Source organism: Apostichopus japonicus, chromosome 21 (assembly GCF_037975245.1).
Source record: "Apostichopus japonicus isolate 1M-3 chromosome 21, ASM3797524v1, whole genome shotgun sequence".
Classification (NCBI taxonomy): Eukaryota; Metazoa; Echinodermata; class Holothuroidea; order Aspidochirotida; family Stichopodidae; genus Apostichopus; species Apostichopus japonicus.
Genome location: NC_092581.1, coordinates 999,918 through 1,020,934, shown reverse-complemented (window position 1 = coordinate 1,020,934; position 21,017 = coordinate 999,918). Strand labels below are relative to the sequence as shown.

At 36.2% G+C, this 21,017-nt stretch overlaps 1 protein-coding gene across 4 annotated transcripts; it reads left to right on the top strand.

The window, feature by feature from the left end:
• The first annotated feature begins 2,379 nt into the window (after positions 1 to 2,379).
• On the top strand, positions 2,380 to 20,831 carry LOC139962727 (exocyst complex component 8-like). Of its 4 annotated transcripts, none has more exons than XM_071962975.1 (17): positions 2,380 to 2,538; positions 4,468 to 4,623; positions 6,964 to 7,056; positions 7,773 to 7,864; positions 8,924 to 9,066; positions 10,445 to 10,524; positions 11,238 to 11,311; positions 11,708 to 11,807; positions 12,585 to 12,701; positions 13,395 to 13,446; positions 13,698 to 13,842; positions 14,726 to 14,906; positions 15,725 to 15,975; positions 16,612 to 16,717; positions 17,201 to 17,295; positions 17,641 to 17,808; positions 18,497 to 20,831. In XM_071962975.1, the coding sequence occupies exons 1-17, from the start codon at positions 2,484 to 2,486 to the stop codon at positions 18,590 to 18,592; spliced, it is 2,004 nt and encodes a 667-aa protein (XP_071819076.1). In that variant the 5' UTR covers positions 2,380 to 2,483; the 3' UTR covers positions 18,593 to 20,831. The 4 variants fall into 4 exon arrangements, with proteins under 4 accessions (XP_071819076.1, XP_071819074.1, XP_071819075.1 ...); XM_071962973.1 differs by having other exon boundaries at positions 12,558 to 12,701; XM_071962974.1 differs by having other exon boundaries at positions 11,708 to 11,816.
• Positions 20,832 to 21,017: the final 186 nt, after the last annotated feature.

Here is a 21,017-nt window from a genome sequence, read left to right as displayed (position 1 = left end):
ATATAACTGCTTGTTCCTACTTTCAAATGCATTTATCTCCTTAATTGTTGCGCCGCACCGCTTTATAAAGGCGCACCAAACGGGCAATTATCAGAGAGCGCTATATCAGATCTAGTTCACCGTCATTGACAGCGCATTAGTTTATCTAAACCCAACGGTATAACTACTAGGTGGTTGACGGAGAGTAATGGCCTTTGTGCTTAGATTTTGATGCAAAGTCACAGTTTATGCATATGTTTACTGCAAGGAGAGGAAATATCCAATTTAAGGCAAATTGTTTATTTTTCGATTTTATAATTTATAAAGCTATTTTTATAGTTAGGACATCGGTTGCCCAGTTTATGTACATACCATGCATGCAGCTATATTCACAAATGGCATGTGCTAGCATCTGCGGCATTACCGGTATGTAATGGCAATGGCCTAATGATCAGAATTGCAGGGAGTACCGCGGCCGTTGCCTATAAATCTCAAGGTTTTTAGATCCCTGGTGTATGTCTTTTACTAATGATGTATGTCTTTTACTCATGATGGGTTTTTCATTGGGACTGGGGAATTATGCCCTTTTCACATTCCCATGTAACAAAATAGAGCGCCAATATTTTCATTTTCCTATATTTATAGTATGGTAATAATGTATTTCATTCATCGTAAAGTTTATTATTTAGAAGAACGCATCACTCAACTAAAAAAGGGTTCACCCTCCTCAGTTCAAGGTATATCTGGCATTTAGCCTCAACTAGTATATATATAAGGCCAATTTCTCTCGGTTCCCGATTCCCATATCAAAACTAGGCAAAGTCAAGTAGATACGTCGACTCTTAGTGTTAATGTTTGGTTTTCCAGAGACGGGTTTTCTCAAGGTTTGAAACATCAGCCCGCAATGACATTTATTGCGTACAAGTTACATTACCGTACCTCGGCTGCTCAAAGGATAGATAACTGCTTCATAAAGTTTAACATTAAAACTCGAATTAGGTAGTAAATATAGTAGTGTGCCTGAATGTTGATGGGCATTCACAACCAATGGCGAGTTCACAGAAGCCTACATTAGTAAATCCCATCACTACACTGTAAGGCGATTTCATCTCTGATCATATTGAAACGGAACTGAATTGTGTGCGAATGGATGGGCAAATGAAATAAATGTGTTAGCCCAATTACCAACCCATTTAGAGCATCATTCAAGTTCCTGTACGTTAACGATGGTGTTAATACAAAATTCAACATTTACAACTGTGGACATAACTGCCAGTAAGCCTGTACTCTGCGATCTGTGCCATAAACCTTTTAGGGCAAAATCATATTTAAACACTACACACTAACACTATAACGTGCCCGACTCCTAAGCAATTCAGTAAGCTGATCTAATATTAACCGATACCTGTCTCGATAGTAACGAAATATATGTTAGGCCTACACTTCATCCGCACGTCAATGTGTATTCTAAAGGTACCGTATCGTACGTACTGTTGTAACTATACTCAAGCAATGATTGTGACCATATCTTTAAGAAAACTATGTACGTGTAAATGTATATGTTAGTCCGTCAGTGCCTTGCTTGGATTTATTTAGACATACAATTTACATAACAATCTTAAAATGACATAAATCGAACGTATAGCGGCTCTGCTCTCTACAACCATTCTCTTCTCTTCTGAACATGCCACTACAACTACAGAAGACATGTACAACGGGAGTCTCATTCCCATTAAAAGGACTGGAATATAAATTCAAAGATAATTCAACCAGCAGTTTCATAGCATTATATCACATGCTCCCCTGAACCCCCCCCCCCATGATACTATTCTGGGGATCATGCGGTAGGAGCCGGGGAGGGGGAGGGCACTGGGGGCACGTGCCCCCCAATTTTTTCAAAATAGCAAATGTGCCCTATTGTTGAAGAACTGTCTTCTGGATAGCTTAAGCCTTTATTAATTTTAATATTTTATTTTAATTATTTATTTTTAATCTGTAGATGCTAAGGATTTAACCGAGGTTGCTAAAGACTTTTGTTCAATGGATGAACATAGGATGATTTGTTTTGGAAAGTTCTAAATTTTGGATGGACAGAAGTACAGATGTAGGTTGTCACGTGCACCATAATAGTATTGATAGCATACCATTATACCAACACATATATTTAAGTGATATGGCCGGTGTGTATCGGTTTATAGCATAACGAGTGTGGTTGTGGAATGAGAAAGTGCCCCTTTGATGTTGTGCCCCTCCCCAACTTTTCGAAAGCTTCCTACCCCCTGCTGGGGATACTACCCCACCCCAAGTGCTTCAGAAGTATGCTTACACCAAGAAGGTGGCGCAAAGCCACTACGTTTATATAACTAAGAGAGAGCAAAAAAGTTCATTCAGGAAAAAAAACTAGCAACCCACAGCCTTTTTAGTTTGGTCACACAGAAAATAATATTTTACTTGTTGTTAACGAAATTTGTGTGAAAAGGCAACTCCCGAAAAAGCGTCTCAAAATGGCAGATGCTCATCGCAAAGCGCTTTCGAAGTCGGACTTCGATGCGAATTGTTGTAAGTAACTGGGGATGTTTGAATTTGTTTTAGTTTGTTTTCACTTAATCAAGGCCGTGGTTTCGAAACTGGAACTAGGATAGCTTTCTTGGACTTCCTTTGCACTGCCACAGTGCCAGCTCTAACAAGTTAGGGTTCTGCTAGCCTATGTTAACGTTATTGTAACAATGTAACTTGTAAGAGTACTTAGGCTATATACAGTACAGGTCTGTAATGATATAGCCTCGGAAACTTCCTATGCCTAGGCATGAATTAGGCAACGATGTGCTTGGAGGTAACCTAGGAACTTACACAGTATATCATGTTCTAGATAAGTATTCATATATTAGGCGTAGGCAACAGTAGGCATGGGAATTGTGTCAAGAATGCACTGTGTATGCCTAGGACCTCAATAATATTCTGCCTTAGGCTAGGGCTTTGTTTTGTAATGTCACTCACATTTGTATGTTTAGGTAGTTCCCTTTAACCACGTAGGAGAGTGTTTTTAAGTATTGTATTAGTCCCTATTCATATACCCAGCTCTGCAAAACAGCCAGTACCAACACTGGTAAATTTGCAAAGTCTTAAGTTAGGCTAGGCCTACTAATATAATACTAGCACTTTGTAGCAGGAAAGAAAATAAATGGCAAAAAAAGCCATGAAAAATTACATTCTTATGTTGTCCAAGGCTCAGTGAATCAGGAAGAAATATGTGCCCTTATCAGCAATTGAAATAATTGATACCTACAGCATTTCCTAGTATTTCAATCCAACTCCATAGAAAGTAGAGTAAACACACAACTTCATGAAATTCAGATTTTTCCAGATGAGAACTGCAAAAACTTGTTGTCTGGTGGTCAAATACCTAAAACATTCACAAATATTTCAATGTCAAGTGTAAACCAAGAAACTATTTAATTCTTTCCTGTGCTTAAAATGATATGTGACACATCAAATCCAACCTCCAATGATCAATTTCTCAACAACAACAGTATTAATGGATATAAGTTGAACAACATTAAGTTTGCATGAAAAAGGTATCTTCGTTCAAGCCACATACATAAGTTTTACTGTCGCTAGGCATACGTGACCATTAGTATTGGCCGAAGATGATGGAACATACCATTATACACTAGGGTTTTTTATCAGAAAGAACTGACACTACTGTACATGCATTGAATCATGGTCTCTTTTCTATAAATTTGGTACAAACCACATAATCTGACTTGACAGGAAGCGTAACATGTACTGTAACATTCTCGGCTAATGATGGCAACCAATTCTCCACTAAATATTTAATTGATATAATTAAAATAACAATATGCAATCAATCTTGTTTTAAGCATTATACATTCCATACTTCTTCTAACAAAACATTCCCCTTTTCCAGCTTGTATGACCCAACCATGACTTTCTGCATGTACATTCCATTACCATTATGTCATACTACTGTACTATATCTTTAGTTATACACTTTTGTTAAGTCAATGTTTAGTTGAAATTAGGTTATACAGTACAGATTTTTTAAGTACTAGAAAATAGAGGCTGTGTCTAATAACATTATCATCAAAGCATGTACTATAGTCAAGCAAGAGCTGACATTTGTCAAGTTTCTATTGAAGGGACTCTGCTAATACGGAGCTAACAATACATGAGTTCCAAGACAAGGACCTGAGGTTCCAGAGTTTTTCCCCATCCTGCAATTAATAAAGTTCAGTTATCATTAGCAGTTTGCAGAACATGGATTGGGTGAACTTTCATTATCTTCTACAGTAGGCCTCCTTGGTGACTTTGTATAACTTTGTGATCTTTACTCTTAAGGGAATGGTTTGTGACATAGAAGGCATTCATTCTTAATTCATTTCTTTTTCTCTCATTTGTTTTTTTTAATTTTTTTTTATTAGTCCTTTATTTTGTAATTTCTTGATGTTTGTGTTTCCGTGTTGACAGATGTCCAGGAAATTTCAAGTGGCGGTGATGTCTATCAGGATCTCATTGAAGAGAAGCAAAGAATTCAAAAGCTCAGCGATGATACATCTGTGGCCCTCAAGAAGAATGTTTACAGAAATTACAAGCAGTTTATTGATACTGCTAAAGAAATTTCATGTAAGAATTTGTCATATTAGACTAACTAGTTTCAACAGTCCAAAACAAGTTTTAAGTATATACAAACATAATCAAGACATTTGTAGAAGTGATATTAATTTTGGCAAGATTATTTTTATAACCAGGGTGTAAAATCAGAATGGTTAAAATTACTGTATTTTCTAATAATTTGTAAACCAAATTTATTAAATTTGAAGGTTTTCACCCTGTGGTTGCTTGAATAGCTCAATTTGTGATTTAACCTATGTGACATGTCAACATTGTTATGTGCAAGAACTACAAACTTTGGCATGAACTGTGTGCAAGTTTTGGGAATGAAAATATACAAACTTGTGAGACAAAAAGGCTTTCTGTGTTGAAATGAATTGAGACTAACCGGTGATTTTGCGTGGCCAAATATGTTTAGCCTAGGTTAGATTGCAAGTAACTCCATCTTGTAAATTTGGGCACAGCATGGTCAATATGTGTCAATTATTCATTTTGATGACTTTCGAAAGAACAGTTCATAATGTAAGAGTGCCTTTTAAATTTAATATGTTTTGTTGACTTGGTGCCCCTCAGCATGATACAATACTACAGTAAACCTCTACTAAACATACTGTGGTACATTACTGCAGTCAAGTGTCATTTCAATTAATCAATAAGGAGTAGAACAATGTTGATTAAATCCTCTGCAATGACATGTTCAGCATCAGAGGTATTCATTCAGGATAAAGGGTCTTGTGATATTAAAGAGAAGTTGTGTTAACTTCTATGATTTGCTGTCATACAGTAGTTTGTAAAATGCTCAGTTAGGTTTACTTAAATTGGCCCAATTGCAAAACTTTGCTTTACTTTACATCTCATAACATCACATTGAAACAAACAATTGCTGAACTTGATAGGCAGCAGTGACATGTGATATTGTGTGTCTCTAATGTACAGGACAGAAGGATAGAAGAAGGAACAGGTAACTGTTATAATTTAAAGAAGTGTCCTCACACAGTAATTAAGAACTCACACTATATACAGTAGCAGAGGTGTGAGTGACTTTCTCAGACTTTAAGAAACCATAACACAAGGTCAAGGCTTAATTAATTAAAGGAAACAATGCTTATTGAAAGAGACAACTAGATAATTGTCTTTTCCTGTACGTCTCACACCCTTTTACAGTTTTGTGTTATTTGTGCATTAAGTCATTGCTAAAGTCACCATACAAATACAACACTATAAATGAAGGCTAGCCCAATTATTGTAGGTCAGTGTACTAAAGCACAGCATCGTATATGCACAGAGTAGGAAACATCAGTGGACTGTCCTTTTTGTCCTAAATTGCTTTTTATTATAAAATTATACATTTGTAGATGATAAGTATATATTAAATCTCATTAAATTAAAGCATTTCTAAGGTGCAAGGTTTTACTTGACTTAGATTCTAATGCTAACTGTAATTTACAATTTTCAAATTGGTTTTGTAGCTTCAAAATCTTTTATGCCTTTTGGAAGTGCCCAAAATTAAAGGTTGTCTGATATGTATCAGCAACCCACAAACAAATGGGATATATATGCTCTTAAGAATTTCCAACAGTTAGTTGCCCTATAGGTATGATCAATGTAACTCAGGTGTTGTGTGTTTTTATGTACTGTTAACAAAATGGTTGTCCTTTTAGATGTGTACCCCTAAGGATAGTCGCAGTTTTACAACAAGTCTCCTGGATAACCCACAAACTTGACCCTGGATAGAATTGACAAAAGCAATTTCCGGTTGTCAGTGTATGGTTTATGAATTTTATTTCTCGTAAGATACTTCATACACTGCCAATGGTACCTTGTGTACTAAACTTCTAAACATCGACGGATAAACTTGTGTAGCATTTTGGCCATTTCGAATAGCACGTTGCTATGCGATACAGATGTAAATTTTTCCTTGTGATCCATGTAGCTAGTAGTCAGGAATTAAGTTCTATGTGATATTTCATATCGAGCTAGGCTTTACTTTAGGTATTTTTTTATTTTTATAGTTTTGGACATTTTATGTTAATGGCATTAAACAATGTGTATAAATTTGTATTTAATAGACACGATGCCACTGAGCTTATCACTAGCCACAGGGACTAGATAGAAATGTATTTCTACTATGTTGTGATTATTACATTAAGACCATTCACCACACACAGTCTAGTAGTGTTTTGCATATATATATACAGTAGGGTGTTAATACCATCAGCTGTTTGTAGTATTAACAACACAGTCCAATGTCATTAGATTGACTTATATTTTTGTCTCTCAAGATAGCCTGCTGAAGATGTAAGAAGGTACTCTTTGTTCTACTCTCGACTTTAATCTTGATTGCTCTTTCAGATTTGGAAGGTGAGATGTATCAACTGAGCCACTTACTGACCGAGCAGAAGTCCATTATGGGGGACATGTTAGAGATGTCAAACTCAGCCAAAGGTAAACTGTGACACTTCAAGTTAATGATAAGCAAACTACTATTCTTTGGTAGAATTTAAAAAACAAAATCAAAAAGTTTCCTTTAAGTCTCTGAGCATTTGATTGTAGCAATTAAGTTATTGAGAAGTTATTAATTGTATAGGTTTTGATGAGTTTTATGAGTCTATGATATGTCAATGGCAGAGTGAGTAACACCACATGCCAGCTTTGTTACTGTGTACTGTAAAAGTCTGTCATGCAAAGAAATTTGTATTTACAGTAGAAAATGTTGCATTTTTGACATTCAGAGTATATATGTACACAGTGTTGCATTCCAGTGAGTGTGATAGGCACTTCTCTGCATCTCTACCATATTTCCATTGTCTTATCTTGGCATATTTATCTATGTGTTTGGATGGTTGACAAAGAAGTTAGTCACATATTTCATAGAAGGATTATGCTCCTCTGTCACACCCCCCCCCCTCCACCCCAGTAAATGTAAACTGACAACTGCATTTTTAAATGAAATCCATCTGTTTCTAAGGAAACCAAGGATGAGAAATGCAGTACTATCAACTCATATTCAATTGGAGAAATTTACTGACCAGATGTAAGTGCAAACTATGGTCTGCAGTAAATGCTAAAGATTTCTTTCTGTAGCTAAATTTCTTCTCTCTCTACCTAGTATTTATGCGGGTTTCGACTTTCAAATATCAAATAACTTCTCCTTTTTTCAGATGAATCCAGCAAGGATAAATTAGCTGCCCAAAATCCAGATGACAAGAAGAGAAGCATTGCCAGCCTATTAGATAGAGTGGAAGGATGTTCGGTAAGTTTCAATTCTCCCGAAAGAATGGCTTTGAAAGGTTAAAGATGGGTATGGTAAATAACCGTAGAGAAACTGGAGTTGTTGTTAAGGTAACATCTCTCACAAAGCACAACATTTAAATATTGTGCCGTTTTATTTTCCCGTCCGTGGATGACATTTACTTTAGAAAAAATTTATTTATGACATGCCCACAGCACTTCATAATAGATATACAGAGGCTAGACTACTTTGCATAAGAATTGGGGCAAAGGTGATCTATTCATTTATTGGTATACATTCTTTACCAGCTAGGGTTTCTCCCACTAGATCTGCATTTGCAAATTTAGTTACAAAGTTAGATTCTTAAGTTTAATTTGATGAGCTAAAATAGGTTAGTTCTTATAGGAGCACACCACCTGCTTGAATTTATTCGATTATGGGTTCTGTAGCAGACTTCTGAAATGGCTGAAATTGAATTTCCAGTTTCAAGTTCATTGGTTTTCCAAGTAAAAACAAGTTTGCAGATTATTGAATACTGCGTTACGTGCTGTCGCTGTTTATTAAAACTAGAGAAATGTCCAGGTCCCTGCAAGACTGCACCTTTTTGTCGGCTCTTTTGGTCTTATGAACAGAAATTCTCTCTTCTCAGATGTTGTGTTCCATTTGAGATTATTAATAAGAAGTGTGTGTACTGTGTCGCTTGCCTTAGGCAACAGGTTGTCTTTACCACATATCAGGGAATAATGTATTCATGATCACATATGTAGCAAAAGTACATGGGCCAATTGCTATACAAGTGCAACAATTTATATATGTATCAATTTTAGTATTTTATAAGAGACACAATTCAGAGCTGTCAAAGGCTGCAACAAAAACTTTGAACAGCTAAATAAATCTGTGAATTGACTGTACAGGATTAGCCTTCATCACTTTAAGAGACGTGACCATTCTTTGTAAATCTCTCCCATCTGCAATTTCTGATTGTTAACTTTGTTACAGTAAGTGTGCATGGGTGTACGTAACATTTTATCATAAAACATGATTTCTCATATGCTTTCTCGAATCTGTCGTCTTTTACAGAGGATTGCCGAGATACCCAACCGATACATCGTCCATGACGGTGACCTAGTGGAGCTCGATGGAGAGACTTACCTCGAGACTCAGAAAGTTCACATCTATCTACTTAATGACAGTCTGGTGGTGACTACCTTCATACGCAACAGGTGAGTCTTATAGTTTCAGTCGCAGATATTTGAATGATTGGGCCTACTGCTGCTGCCGATAAGGTTAACTAAAGTGACAAGTTATATTTTAGTGAACAGATATGTTTGTGTCATAGTCAAGTGTGATTTCTCCAGGTTGTGACAAAATTCAGTGCAGAACGCATATTCTTTTACTTCAAGAAGAATTGTTCAGCATTTTATTGTTTCTTCATAGATAACCTAAAAGAGACAAAAAAGCAATTCACCCAGACAAATATACATATGTTATTCGCTCCTTGCTTACCTGTCTCCCCACAACCGAAGCACTCTTATTCTACTGTGCGTAGAATGAAACCAAGACACATATGTGATTTGCAGGTTGAGAGAAAATAAAAATTGAATCTTACCAAAAGCCCCCTCCCCCCCAAACTTATCAAAAAGTATGATCAGGTTATGATGTCATAGATTGACGTTGTCCAAACTGCCCAAATTACTTCAAGGGCCTCTATTGCTGGGTCCTGTTACCAAAACCCAAAAAAACCTACCAAGGCTATAACAGTGTTACCATATTTCAGACCATTTACTGACTGTGTAGTAAGCGGGTCGAGACAGTCCAAAATTTTAATCTGCAAGAAACTGGAATGGCATTTTTTTTTGGGGGGGGAAGGGGAATTGGGAGAGTGGGGGTTATTGGCAATAAATGCAAAAATCCTCTAGGCTAACAGAGTGTGTGTAAAGAAGCACCAAATTGATCCAATTCAAATTTTTTCATTGCTTTTCTTGTTCTTTGAATATATGAAAATACTGCCCTTTATTCAAATTATCCGGATGAATGCATCTGGGAAGCGATACATATCAACAGCTGCTTTTGTTTCTGTGTCAAAAACTGCAAAGATTGTCATATTCGAAATAGTTCAACTGTAGGACAGGATGTTATTCCACATTGGTAAGGTATCATCGTGTGACCCCATTAGACTTTAAAGAGAGGTTTCAATTTGTGATGGGTTTGTCATATTGCATTATTGAAGAATGTACGTGAATTGTCGACATATCACATCACATGTTATAGTGTAATGCACTTATCAAAATAAAATGGAGACATTTCAATTTCAATTTTTTTTCATTTATTAATTTTTTTATTATTATTTTTTAAATCTTAACAATGGAACAAGCTATCAGGATGGGAGTTGGACCGATGTTTTTCTCAATTAATACCATCTCTTAATTATTTATTCAATTAATCATACACTCTGCTTAGGTAAACGTCCACAGGAACTGCTATGTAGCTTTACGTCTGAATAGTAGTCCTCTATTTGCAGGCCCATGTAGTACTGTGTGTGTGTGTGTATGTGTGTGTCTGTGTTCTCAATCATGATAATCTTCTCTCTGCTTTCGATAGGAGAGGTCCAGTGAGATATAAATTCCAAGCCTTGTTTGAACTGGACAGTCTGGCCGTCGTCAATGTCAGAGATGTTGAATGTAAGTTGGTAATAGGCTTTTGAATTTGAATATATATATATCAAAAATAGATATCATATCATATTAGTCACATAGTCACATTAGTCATATGATGAAAACAAATTAAAAAACTGATAAAAAAATGTGACATTCTTTCTTTTGAAATGAATCTTGACTATGCTAGCTAATGACCAGCAATGATATGGGATTTTTATAATAAATAGCATTGAAAGTTGTTTTATAGATGTCAACTCCTATGGCTTCATTAACATCAATGATATTTCTAGAATTAGTAGAGATTTTTTCATTCTTTAAAAGGAAGTTTACATTGAGCCTGTGCAGTAGGGAATGAAGCCATATTGTATTACAGAGAAAACACAGACTTATCTTACTCAGAAGTCTCCGAAATGTAAAGAGAATCAAATACTACCAACTCATTATTACACGGTGTGGTCAATTTATGTTTAGAAACCGACAACTTTAATCGTCTTTGATGTGTTGTCTATCAAAACACATTTCAAACCAAGAACTTTAAATACAAATATTATGCTCCTCCAGTGTTAACATTGAAGGAAACATTACATCTGAAACAAACACATTATAGACACCCACACATACCATACATCTTGCATGCATGCAGACATAACATAACCATACATTTTCACAAGCATACCTATATCCATTTTTCTGAGAATATTTGTATTCCACAATTACATCATTTTTATTTGTTTCAGGTGCAAAGAATGCTTTCAAGGTGCTTAGATTTCCAGACCAACATATTTATTGTGCAGAAAATGCCAAAACAAAGGTAAGGTGTGCAGAGTTGCTTTCTGCTAGTATAAAATAACAAATGCAGTTCTATGTTTTCATATTTATGTGCCGTGTGCATTTTAATTTCCAAACTTAAAGTTTTCCATTAAAGAAAAGTACATATCTAGCAGTTTTGAAAGGAAAGAGAGATATTTTCTCACTTTAGGGTATAGAAATCCAGATTGGAACTAAGTGTGAATTTTGTCCCTATTTTATCATTTTTTTCCAAAATTTTCTGTAACATGTCAAGATTTGAGAACTGACTATCTGGACAAGATGAAGTTTTTCATCTAACACCAAAACAGAGACAGAAGAATGTGTAGGTTATATTTGCTTCTTTTATAAGGAGAAAGAATCCTTCATGTGTGGTGTTGGTGTTTTGTTTACTTTGCAGCGAGATTGGCTGGACAGGTTAGAAGAGGCTAAGAAGATACAAGCCGCTGCTAGCACACAGAAGAGGGGTCTCACAGAACAAATATTACAGTCACCAGCTGGTAAGGGAGGTTAGTAAAACATTACACATAATGTAACCTTGAACTAATTTCTCGCCAGCAAGAAAATGAGATAACGTGTAGCTTGCTCTGTCTGGGTTTAAGGGCACAGTAGAATAGTGAACATACATTGGGTACCGCTTGCAGAGTAAATACACAATGAGGTCATTTCCAACTGTCCCACGCAAGCAGGGATATGAGACACCATGTCCCTTGCACTGTCAGAGTTGATGTTGACAGGGGAATAGTTTACATACATCCCTAGCATCACAGGTAATAGATAATCAGCCGTATCTCACAAGTAGGAAATGGCATCCTTTGGTCCCTAAGTATCATCATACGTAAACAATTACAATATTGGCACAAATTGTTGTGATAGAACAAAAATAAATCAAATCAAATCAAAAGGAACCAGTATCACCAAAATGACAAGAAGACATGGATTGTTTCTCTCCCGTTGTTTTGAATCGTAAACCTAAAATTGAGGAAGGTGTTAATAGTACTGAGTTTAATGGACCGAGTAGACATGGCTTGGACTGGGTAGTAATTTTTGACAGTCAGTCTGCTGTTTAATATTGTTACTCAATATCCAACACTTGGTGAGACCCTACTGTAAAGTCATTGGCACCGTGAATGTACAAGTAACCAATCTCACAGTGAGCAAGAATGGCTAGAAGAGCTAAATGGTATCTTCCTGGTAACGTACCTTCCAGGATATGTTAACGTCTGTCTCTGTGGTACGTTCTCTCACAGCTTTTGATGAAAACAATCCATTTGCAGCTCACATATATGAAACGACTTTACAGAATGCCGAGTGGCTGGAGGAACTACCAGAGGATCTAGATATGTCCATAGCACAGAGGAACTTTGAAGAAGCAGCAGATATGGTTCTGAAAGGTACAACAAACCTAACATAGCTATTTAGATATATTTGTTGTCATAGAAACTTGTGTTAAATAGTGAAGAGAGACAATATTTTGTAGTGCATTGTTTTTTTTGACGTGACAAAGGAATAGAGTACACCGAATATTCTTACTGTTGAATTGATGGTTTTGTATGTTTCATTTTAACTTAATGGCTGTTTACGTTTAAAGTGATTCCATTATGTTCTGAAGCAGGAGGAAATGATGATCATTTCAAAATGATTAAATTTGTACAAAGCATAATTCTCTTACTTCTATAAATTATAAATTATTTATTACGATGTTTGTTTTCTGTAGTAGCGATGGACTTTAGCAAATGCTGAATCTGAAGATGTTGGATTTTTTTATTTATCATGACCTAATAAACACACTGGTTTCGTGGATGAGACGAATGATCTGCATCTGCCAAGCATTGCTTCATCCTTTAACAGTTTCAAAAGTAGAGACTTTTCATCCTACTCTAAGGAGTTGACTTTTATGGACATATTGGTGTTGGTACTCAGAAAGCAAACTTGATGGTTATAAAACCACCAAGACTGGTCCTGAAAATGATTAAGGCAAGTAGGGGCAGCTTGTGTACATGTCAATTCAATAGCTACCATCTTTGAATATTTTATAATTTTGTAGCAGCTAACATTGCTTGGCTGTCTCAATGTTTGACCTACAGCTACTCGATATTTGGAACAAATTCCGATGACTCCACCCCTGAAAGAAGTCAAGTAAGTCCACTTTTGTTGACAATAAGAGTTGAAAGATGTGAGAAAGGTGCAAGAAGGTTAGCTTTAGTGGTTACGATTGTTTCAAGAATCACAGTGACAACTCCCCCCATCATGGCTTGCAGTGGTGTGAGGGGTCATCTGCCCCACCCCCACCCTACCCAACCCCACCCCAATCAAAAAGAAAAGAAGCAATCACACTTGTTCAAACATCAACAAAAACGTTCCAGTTTCTATGTCTCTTTTTCCCACAGATCCAGGGTAGATAACAGGGTTAAACAATTAACAGATGTTTTAACGAGAGAGCTGCAAGGTTCTCCTGAGAAGTCTCTACGAGGTGGTCCACAGGTTACAAGAAGAGCAGTCACACAACTCATAAGACTTGGAAGAAGCACACTAGTAAGTTATTCGTATTAAACCACATCATTACGAACAATAAGGTCGCCTGCAAAGCACGAACATGTCAGGGCATTAAATCATGAAATTAAATCAATAAACACAACAATGAATGCATTGTTATTTATTGATGACATGCAGTTATCTTCACAACATTTACCCAACCTGAAACTGATGCCACGGAACCATTTATGAAATCCCACCGCTGATACCATATGTTCCATATAAAATCCCACTGCTGTTGCCATATATTATGCTGCTGCTGATACCCACAGGCTAAGATGATTAGACTGCTGCACCTTGTGTTATAGGTACAATCATGAGGCTCTAATGCTTACACCACATCTGAAACTAATCATGCATTTATTAGACTCAACAATTGATACGATTTGTTCCCTATCAGATAGCAAAGCTGACACCATAATCTATATGACAGTCCTACAGCTATAACCAATGATGCCTGTATAATACCTCATAGCTAACACCATGATGTAAACCCTTAATCCACACAATCTAAAATCTAACTCCCTTATATTCACTAGATGTTTATATTCTCACTAGAAGTTGTATTTAAGCCATGGAAATATTGCCCCTGCTTTGCTTCCCTGCTAGTGTATTATTTTGCCTTAGTTTCTGACCTTGCAGGCTTGTTATGTTTATCTCAAAAACAGAAATACATCTGTGAAATGATGATTGAGATACCTCAAACTAACTGTGATGAAAGTCCTAACTTCAGTAGAAGTCTAAAATCTATTCTCCTTCTGTCCACTAGGTAATTCATATTGTCATTCGAAGCTTCGTTAAATCCACGAAGATATTACTCCTACTCAGCTTCCGAGAAAATCCTTATTTTATTTTTTGTCTTTCTTTCTCTCTGAAATTGCAGGCTTGTGATCTTTATCTCAAAAACAGAAGCACAGCTATCAAACAGTCATTGAGATATCTCAAAATAGAGGGCGCTGCTCATCTATATGTCACCAAGCTATGTCGTCTTTTCTTTAATCATATCATTGAAACCGGCAAGGAGTTCAAATTTACATTTAATGAACAGCAGGGGTGTTTCTCGGGTAAGAAATTGTAATATTTCAAAGTAATGTCATGTTTTTTGGGGGATTTATTATATTTGTTCCTCGTTTGTTTATGTGTGTGTGTGGTTTCACTTCACACAAAGTTATATTTTTAACATACATAGTCATCACAGTGGTTGGTGTCATGTAGATAGCCATTACTTGAAGATTTCATTTATTCTAATTCCATAAATTATATTAAATATGAATATTGCTCATATATCAGAAACCAAAACTTATGATAATGTCATGGCCAACTGCAATTTTAGTGTGTGTGTAGATGGATGAGGCCAGCTGGTTTTGCATCAGTAGGATACTCTTACAAAGTAAAGGTTCTACATCTTGTGAGTTATGGTTTTGTAGATTACAATAGTAAATGAAAGGTGTGCAATTAAAGTTATTTGGCAGCTTTAATGAAACATTCAGAAGGGTGGTTTATGAGTTTATGTCATAACTCATTTTAGTAATCTAATTATTTTTTGTATTTTATGCCATGAAGGCAGTTTCATTTTACCCGGCAGCTTTTTCTTTGTATTAGAGTGAGCGATTCCTGCCTTTCATTTGTGGCATATTCTCAGAAATGTAATATTAAGCATCGTTGCATTTTGGTAGTATCCAAAGTTTATATCTAGATGCAGAGTTTTTTGGTTCTTTTTTCTCAATTGTTAATATTAGGTATGTTGATGTTACAGTTCCTATAATCCACCACCTAACACATTCCAATGTACAACCGAGAGAAATTCTAAGCTTGGAAATTTAGAAAAGGTTTCTGATTTCTGGAGGCTAAATTGTTGACTTCATGATTGCCTCATCAACAGCTTTTGTAGTCTGGACCAAGGCAGAGCTGAAGGGGTTTGTTAACCAGTTTTCCCGCCAAGCACTAGCCAAGCAGTCTAACATCGGAGCTGTCGCTGACTGTGTCACCATCGCAAGGACTCACTGCTCCAGCCTCTCTGTGATTGGTCTCGATCTAACCTTTGTCCTCAATAGTCTTATGTTAAAGGGGATGCAGGACGTCCTACAATATAACAAAGAACAGTTAATAGAAGCCTCCAGACATAGAAACATGGTCAGTTCTCTGGCTTGTTGGGTAACACAAGATGGGTGTTTGGTGTGGGAGGGGTTGGAGGACAGCCTTATGATGCCATAAGTTTGAGAGGGGGTATCAGAGGTGAAGGTTTTGGCAAAAAATAAACAGTTGGCAAACCCCTCCGGGTATTTAGACATGGTGAGCTTTCTGGATAAAGCATTAGTTCCTTATTTGAAGCAGACAATGCTAAGCAGCTATGTATTTCTACAAATACAATATCTTTTATCAGGCAAAATGCACGTGCATAGTCATATTAATTGGGTGTCGTGACAAGATGATGCTACTAGCCAATTGCTCAATGGGAAAGAGGCTACACAAAGCAGAAATAAGGCACACATGGCATTACATAGGAACCTCGCTGCGCATATCATCTTAAATTAATAATTTGACCAACGATCCCTACCAATGTCCATAGTGGGATAAATTCGGTCATTACAGGGTTATGCCCATTTCAAGCAGTTCTTTCGATCTATAAACAGAATGTATCAACAAAAACGATTGGACTTTCACTACCCTTGCACATTCCATTTGGTAATGAAAATCAGCTTTATGGAAGATCGTAACAAATCCTTGGAAAATCAGTTTGAAAATTCATTCATTTTTTTCCCTCATCAGGAAGAAAAGTGGTACCCGATGAACTTGAAGAATCCCAACGCTGCTAATACATTAATCGGAGAGATGCAGAAAGTTGGGTATGAAAATTTCCAGCAACTTGTCTATGGTAAGATAAGAAGAGTGTCATGTTGCTTTCTTTCTATTGTTTTTTATTCTTTGTTTCTTCTTACTTTTCTTTTCTTTGTTTCTCTTATCAAAAACGAGTTTTGTGTCTGAAAATTGTGTCTTAATTGTTAATCAATTAACTGCTAACAGAATTGTTCAGTGGTGGATATTTTGTTTTGTTTCTGACAAGTAAAAATATTAATATAATATAAGCATCTTGATGACATTTTCATTCAATTCATATGTGCCCTTTTTTGAGATTCAGTTTGAACCAAAACTTTGGAAAATTTAATAATAATTTGAAAAAAAACTGATGGAAAAGGATGCATAGATTAAGGTCTAGTTATATTCAATAAATTTGACTAACTCTGAATAACATTATTATAACTTTATGTGAAGAGGTGTTTTTGTACATAAAGCAGTTTGTGAATAATTCCTCATTGGTTTTCCCACAAAATTATTTCTTTTCAAATATCTCTTCTAGATCAATGCTTTGTGAAGGTTGCTACCAGTACAGTGGCTTTCGTTAAAGTGGTGCTATCATTCCTGAGGGAGGCACTCAAACTGTATATACCAGAGGTAAAAGTCCCCTCAAATCTGTTATTAAACTCTTCATAACAGTAAGTAACACACCTGTTTCAAGAGATGTACATAATACTATGATTTATGACAAAACGCTCTCCCCTCCTGAGAGGGTATCAATAGCTTGATCAATTACAATGACATTTGAAGGAATGCTCTGTAGGTCAAATAAGACTGCAGATTAAATTCAAAACAGCTGTTGAAACATTGATTTGCTCCAGCTGTTGGCAGTCCTGTACTCTGTCAATGTAGAAATGAGATGGAACTGCTCAGTGGAGTTAGTTTCTGCTCTTACAGATCATGAGCTAGTTCTCTTTGTTTGTGTTCTGTCTTTTATTCCAGCTTCATCCGGACATCATCAGCGTGATATCTGAAGTCGTAGAGAATCACGTTGACCTGATGTCTCTAGCTGCTAAATCCGATAGATTTGAAGACGGGCGAGCCAATGTAATGAACAACATTGACTACATATTTCAAGAGTTCTTACCGTTAGTTGAATCGAAAATCCAGGTTGGTTTCATTCCTTATCCTCATTATTTTATAAAATTCAAAATATTAATATATTTAATAATAATTTATTTATAATAAAAAATATCCATGTTTCGTTCACATGAATGATAGCGATAGAAATTCTGATGGTTAGAGTGGTTGTCGGTCGTCTGAAAGTGTTGTTAGACAAGAATTTTAAAAAACTCATCCGTTTCAATGGTAGACATATAAATTATATAACAGTTAGTTAGCCTTTACACTGATAAACAGAATCTGGGGTGCGTCTTTTTAAAGGGACACTATGTTTAATAAACCACAAATTGCAATAGCTGCCCAAAATGGCCACAGAAGACATTAAAATAAAAACTTCATTCAAAACAATAATTTAGTCATTTTGGAATGTCTGTTTGCATGGTTCCTACATAGTCAAGTTGTGGTAATGTTGATATCACCAGTTTTCATGGTGACATAACTTGAGTATGGGCAGTCTTGCAGAAACTTTGGTAACACATTAGCCATGCTCCTTTTTTCATACTGCACTTTACAACTGGTGTTGATTCATATTGAATCAATTGAATGATTACTCTGTTATTATATTTAGAAAGAACTATCTGTGTTTGTTCTTGGTCATACTTTGCAGCAAAACCAAAAGAAAAGAAACATGTTGTAAACCATTTGCTTCCAAATCTTCTTCTTGTTCTTCTCTTAGAATGTTTCCGGGAAGAAAGTTCACCATTTGAAAGACATCAGAGCCAAGAACAAAGCCATTACTCGGAAAATCCAGAGCGCAGGGGTTCTCATTTAGAGTTGAATAGATCATGAATATTCATGAACTATTTTTGTTATAACACGTAACTATAATACAGCAGTGCAACATGCCTCATGAATGATGCAGTGGCAGTTATTTCAACATGGTGTATGATTCCAGCTCTGTAAAATCTCATTTGCCGAAATGGTCACAAGAACAACACCAGGTTATCACATGTAACTTGTATATTTAAATATATATATCGGCCCTGGAAGTCAGTCACTCTATGATGCTTAATAATCACTTGTAGTTCCAGCTAAATTGCATTTTAAGTTACACTTCAGGTGGAGTGGCTCTCCAAGCTTATGATTCTGACATGTTTTGGATTTCCTATGGAAGACCATTATGAAGACCCACTGCGGAATTGATGAAAAAACCTCACTTTATTTTAAACGACAAGGGCTTAAAACTATGGCCAATCAGATGAAATGCTTTTTCATTGTTTCTATTGCCACCACATATATCCACTCAACAACAGCACTGGTTTCAAGGTAATCATAGTTACTGAAGGATGCCTGTAGGCAAATCATTAACTTTGATATGTTACAGATTGGCAAATGCATCAGAAATGCTACCAGTGCAGGTTGTATTTGAATACCATGTGGTGAAGCAATTATCAGCAGCTCTTTCTCACTGGTACTTGTCACTACCGCAGTCAATACTCAGGGTGGGCAGGAGGGCTACAGTCCCAGGGTCCAGGTCGATCTATGGGGCAACTATGGGATAATTAATAATGCATTCTCATATTCATAATATACTAAAATTAAAGACATCAAAAAAGTTCGAATTTTTTCTGTACTATTCTGCCTCATTGCCATTATTGCTTTGATAACTAATATTTCTAATGTTTCCATGGCAATGTTTATGATTTACAAAGCACAACGCATGGCATCTGTAGAAGTAACAAATCTATATATACATATCAAGAGAGACCAGAATAGTCCCTTAATAGAAAATATAGTCTATCAATCTTTATTGTATATTTTGTGTTATCTCTTCTAGTTGTGGACAATTTTGGTCTCTATCAGTGTTATGATTGTTGCCAAGGCTTAGTTTGCAGTGGTAAGAACATTTTTTGCCCCACAAATCACAAATGCTAGATTAAGTAGCCAGATAAATCCAGAAATAAATTAACATTAAGAATTGCAAAATAACATTTGGGATTGGGATAGCTCAAGTCCCACATTTTGACAGGGAGAAATTATTTGGATTGAGTTGATGAATGGGTATGTGTAAGAATTGCATCATGTGTACCAAAAACTGGGTTTGTTACACAAAAGCAATATTTTTTGGTTTATGAAACGACGTTGCCTTTCCTGCTTGGTTTGACTGGATAGGTTAAGGGTTATTCCACATTGTACATTGGAGACAAGAGTGGATATTTAAAGCAAAAACCAAGAGTTGTGAAATAAAGGTATAATAAGAAATGGTTTCTGCACCACAAAATGGCTCATGTAGAAACCATGATCTTGACCTGAAGCTTTGCAAGTGGTAATTGGTATGTTGAGATGATTGATTGATGGCACTTTACACAAAATTTATTTTAGTGTAAGTCGGCTGCTTTTGTTCTCTATGTTAGAGGATTTTGTTTAGTCAGGGTCAGTTTGCTGTCTTCTTCGAAAGTGTCATTATTTGAGGAAGTTAGAACATGTCAGGTTATGGTTACCCTAGAGTGTGAGTGAAGTAAAACCATAGAAGCATTCTGTATCACAAGATGGCTCCTATAGTAGTCAACTTGTAAGGGATCCTTTGTAAATGTGGCAATGTTCATGTTATAAATGATGGTCAAAAGAATGTTGTCATTGAACTGATCTAACTGTAGGCTCTAGGTCCTCGTAGAAGTTTTCATCAGGTTAAGGTTATACGTTCAGGCCCTCACTGGAAAATTGAAATGGTGATCGTTGGGTTAGTGCACCCAGTAGACTTCTTTATGTAAGGGAGCAGATCAAAACTTTTCTTACCCTTTGACCGAGTTTATAGCTAAACAGTTTTGAAATTATTATAGTGTGCAAAAGATGAATATCACAACAGGTCACGACCATCGGTGCAACGCATTGGTTGTTCTTGATCGTGTATGTTGTTTTTATAACCGAAATGCTACATTTGACTCATTCTTGGATTAATTTGTGCAATATAGTAAAGCATCTGGCATTCTTGAAATACAGAAGTTGTATATGGAGCTACTCAATTTTTTGCATGTAATAGCAAAATACACTGATGACATAGCCATGCAAAATGTTTCTTTTTTTTGTAGCTTGTGGGACAGATTTTATGTGATAGAAACCTGATATTTCTTTTCAAGCTGTCACCGTCCACCCCCCCTTCCCTTCACTGTACCGCCTCTAATAGACACCGCACCATTAGCAGCTGCCGCCAAGGACAGGTTTGGGGTGATGCCAAAGTCCTGAGGGCACCCCTTCAC

What these genes read in the sequence shown, in the direction of transcription:
- LOC139962727 (XM_071962972.1), top strand. Translation starts at nt 2,484, where the DNA reads ATGGCAGATGCTCATCGCAAAGCGCTTTCGAAGTCGGACTTCGATGCG. An exon ending in CAGAAAATGCCAAAACAAAG is followed by an intron (nt 11,312 to 11,707) that starts GTAAGGTGTGCA and finishes TTTACTTTGCAG; the next exon opens with CGAGATTGGCTGGACAGGTT. An exon ending in CCTCCAGACATAGAAACATG is followed by an intron (nt 15,976 to 16,611) that starts GTCAGTTCTCTG and finishes TTCCCTCATCAG; the next exon opens with GAAGAAAAGTGGTACCCGAT.